At 54.7% G+C, this 4,066-nt stretch overlaps 1 protein-coding gene across 1 annotated transcript; it reads right to left on the bottom strand.

Moving 5' to 3' along the window:
* Positions 1 to 2,489: 2,489 nt before the first annotated feature.
* CCDC184 (coiled-coil domain containing 184) lies at positions 2,490 to 3,905 on the bottom strand. Its single transcript, XM_011226321.3, has one exon. It carries the CDS (start codon positions 3,430 to 3,432, stop codon positions 2,845 to 2,847), a length of 588 nt encoding a protein of 195 aa, XP_011224623.1. The 5' UTR covers positions 3,433 to 3,905; the 3' UTR covers positions 2,490 to 2,844.
* Between the last annotated feature and the right edge of the window lie 161 nt (positions 3,906 to 4,066).

The following is a 4,066-nucleotide window of genomic DNA, read 5'->3' as shown; positions in this document are numbered from 1 at the left end:
ATTTCTTGTTCTCATCGAGAAGATGAAAAGGGACTAAAACTAAAGTTATTTCCTTTTCAGGACTCTTAGACTCCTGACTGGGGAAATAAGGGACCTGAGGATCTAAATAATAGAGCAATTAGCACAGCAGGTCCAACTTAGGGTTCTTTAAGTCAGAAGACCTGGGTTTAAGTCCTGGTTCTGCCAAGTACTAGTGTGTGACCTTGAGAAAGTCTTGGCGTCTGTTTCTGGAACTGTTAAGTGAAAATAAAAATAGTGTTTATTTCTCACTGGAGATAAAATTGGACAGTGTCTGGCCCATGGTAAGTGCTCAGTAAATGATAGCCATCATTGTTATTGGTGCTGAATGCTGAAACCATAACAGGAAACTATCTCCCAGCCTTTGGGGATACTTCCCCACAAATATCCTTTAGTTGCCCTCCCTAGGGCCCCAGCACACATTCCCCAACCACTGCACAACCCAAAGCTTTCTTTGGTCATCCTATACAGGGCTGGTCCCCAAGAACTTTTTGGCCCATAACTGCATGACATTTATGATGAAAAGCCCCATGTCACCTTGGGAATTTCATCATCCCCCTTTATTTGACTATCCTGAAAGTTAAGAGTTCTTTAGATGGGGAAGGATTATATAAAAAGAAAGCTTCTAGAACCTTCTCTAGGTAGTTTTGTTTTCCTAGAGGAGCCAGTCACTACCATCATTAACCCCCCATCCCAAAAGAACTATAAAAAAACTAACATTTGTACAAGAGTTCCTACAGGTCTTAGATATTTTTATCCCCAACAACTTCTTGTCCCCATTTTACACGTGCAGAAATTGAGTCTCAAGCAGCAAACCTAGTTTCAAACAGTTATTCTCAGTTGGAACTGAGATTCCAAACACAGATCTGTGGTTCCAGTGCTCTTTCAACCTCTCCGCAGCAACCAGCAGCAAGAACACAGGCACACATACATACACATATACACATATGCACACCACATACACACACACACACACACACACAATCACACACACCACTTCAGCTCATTCTTCTTAAGGGCAGCCTTGGGAAATTCCATGGCCCAAGGGAGCAGACTAGAGCTGATGTCAGTCTAAGCTCCACAGGGAATACCTTACCGGCATTCTCCACTAGAGGCCTGAGGCAGTTATTGTGGTTTCTTTTGTGATGTGTCACTCTACTCCCAGAGATTCCGGGCAATCCCTCCTGAACAATACCCACAACACCCATCCCTAACCCTCCCATGGAACAGGTGTCATGCCTGCCATTCCAGGGCCCAGATTTGGAAGTCATCTCTCAAGGAGCAGGCGCTTCACTGAAAAGAAGCCACTTGCACGTCTGGAGTTCTGCTACTAAAAACCCATGTTAGTTTGGGAGACTCAACACAGACACTCTCCTTCCCCCCCATCCAGCTGGAGTTCAAGGTCTGGGATGGAAGGGAAAGTAGGTAGAGTTGGCAATGCGTGTCCTGACCAGGGCACGGTCAGTCAACTCCCTGGAACTGGAGGCAAAGAGAGAGGGAAGGCAAGGCATGGTCCCTGCAGTTCCCCCTAAGCCCTGGTCCATGTAGTGGGCCCAGAAGCCCCACCCTGACATCCCCCTAGTACCAGTCAGCAAGGAGGGGAGATGACGCCTCTTTATTAAGGTTAACACCAAGGAAAGCATTGAGAAGGAATACACAGCAAAGGAGAAAGGGCACACAAAGTCACTACTTGAGGAGGTGGGAGGGAGGCACATCAGTTAAGAACCTCAGGACAGCCACATGCTCCATGCCCTGGTTGTGGGGGAAAAGAGGAAAGGAGAGGGGAAAGCGCCATGATAGCCTGGGGCTCACAGAAGGGTCTGAAGCCCCCTGAACCTAACACCAGAGCCACAAGCCCTGCCCCTCAGGGCTCACACACTACTACACAAGTCGACACACATAACACACACAAGACATTATGGAGGCAACATCGAGAGGCGGGCAGGGACAAATTGACAGGAAAAGGAACTGAAGTTAAGCAGGTGTAGCCAGGAGAGAGACAGTTTTTGGCTGCAGCCCCCAAGAGTCCCTCAAACGTCCCCTAAATCTGGGCTGCTGCTGAGCATCCCCAAGTCTCTGCCTGTGTACTGGGCTCTTTGTTCTCTAAGCCCCAGTGAGTGGATAAAGCAATCCCAGATGAAGTCAGTGACAAGGCAGGATCCGCTCTGCATGCAAAAATCCTAGAGGTTGAGCTATTATGTCTTCATGCACATTCATAGCCAGCTCCTCCCAGCCCAGGGGCCCTTGGAACCCCATTCACCCAGATTCCTAGGGCTGCAGTTCCCTCCTCAAGCTTCCTTTACCAATCAGCAGCCGCAGAGATCTGTGAGGGGGAGAGGCTTCTGCAGAGCGCTGAATATCTTGGATTTCAGCAGAAGGGTAAATTTTCTGTTGCCAGAACAGAATATCCCCAATTCCTTAATTTCTAGGTAAATCTTTAGAGATTATTTGCCATAGTCCTAGATAAGTCCTTTTTCAGAATAGAAAAAGCAGAATTTTATTTACACAATTCAGGGGTTCTCCTGTTGGCTGGGGAGGGGGAATGGGCAGGGTAGGGGGTGGATGGGAGTCCAGAGATGGGCGCTTCCTCTCCCGGAACCTCACCTTTCCGCAGTTTGCTATGTCTCCCTTGGTTAGGCAGAAAGAATTCTTGGTGCTCCCAAAGTCCTTCACCCTATAAATCGTTTCTCGAGGGAGTCTCTCTGCCTGACCCACAAGAGCAGCGGTCAGAGTGAAGCATGCTGCACCGCACCGTTCAGTCCCCTCGCGTCATGCACTCGGAAACCCAGAGCCTGCCCGGGAAAGTAGTGCCCCCTCGGAGTCCCCTCACAGAGAGGCCTCGCCCTCCAGCTGCAGCAGGGTAATGTCGGGCAGATCGAGGGGCTCCACAAGTGGCCCGTCCCCCCCAAGGAGACCGGCACAGGGGCTCTCGGGGCGCTCACAGTGACTAGTGGGTGTGGCGGAGCTGGGCATCTCCTTCTCCTCTTCTTCATCGTCGTCCTCGTCCTCAGGATCGCGACCCAGCAAACCGCTGTCCCCGATTCCAGGCGAAGGGGTCTCCGGCTCTTGGGGGGCACCCGGGAAGCTCCCCTTGCCGCCAACCACGCCCAGACCGCCCTGGCGGGGCGCCGTGGTCATAATCTGGCACATGGAGACGATGGCCCGCTGGTTGGCGCACACGTCGTCCGAGAGCACCTGGATGTGCGAGGCCTGCTCGTCCAGGGCCCCCCGCATGGCCCTCACGTCCTCAAACAGGGCCTGCAGCTGGGCCTTCAGGTGCTCCATCAGTTCCTTCATGCCGCCGTTGTACTCCCCGGAGATCACGTCCCCCACGGCCGGCACGGTGGACACCTCCAGAGGTGCCGGCATGTCGCCGCCGTCCTTGGTCATGATCTCCAGCGGACCGTCCTCCATTGAACGGCAGAAGCGGGCGTTGGCGGCTCTGGGTCCGGTCCAGCCCGGCGTCCGGGGTGGGGGGAGGGACGGGGATAGGGGAGAGGTCCCCGGGGGGGCGGGGAGGAGCCGAGGGAAGAGGAGGCTCCCGAGAGGGGCGGGGAGCCGACGTGAGGAGATGAGTCCCCGGCGAAGGGCGCGGGCAGGATCGGGGGAGGCCGGGAAGAGCCGGCGGGACGAGGACTCGGCGAGAGTCCCAGGCCGGCGACTCTCCGGCTTGCCCCGGCGCGAAAGCGCCCAGACCTGCCTCGCCTCCTGAATTGCGCCCGTGTCAGCGCCGCCCTCCGGGCGCCACAAGCTGCAAGTGCCCGCGGGTTCTCTGGATCACAGAAGCGCTCGCGGAGGGGCCTGGGTGGAGACCAGCAGTGGGTACCGCTCGGGACTACCCCCGGCCCTTAACAGGCAGCGCCCGCGAGTGTGGTTGGAGTGGCAGGGGCGGGGCCCCCAGCGGCGCCGCGGATGCTCCTCTGTTTCCAAGGCGACGCACGGCACGTAAATGACGTGTGTCGCCATGGCAACCAGGAAGTGGAGAGGAAAAGGAAGGATGGTTGCGAAGCTGCAGTAGGGCTCTAGAGTCTGAACTAGCGGGTGGGGC

Source organism: Ailuropoda melanoleuca, chromosome 16, assembly GCF_002007445.2.
Source record: "Ailuropoda melanoleuca isolate Jingjing chromosome 16, ASM200744v2, whole genome shotgun sequence".
Lineage (NCBI taxonomy): Eukaryota > Metazoa > Chordata > Mammalia > Carnivora > Ursidae > Ailuropoda > Ailuropoda melanoleuca.
Note: the sequence above shows the minus strand (reverse complement) of the source record. Positions and strands in the feature narration are given on the sequence as shown.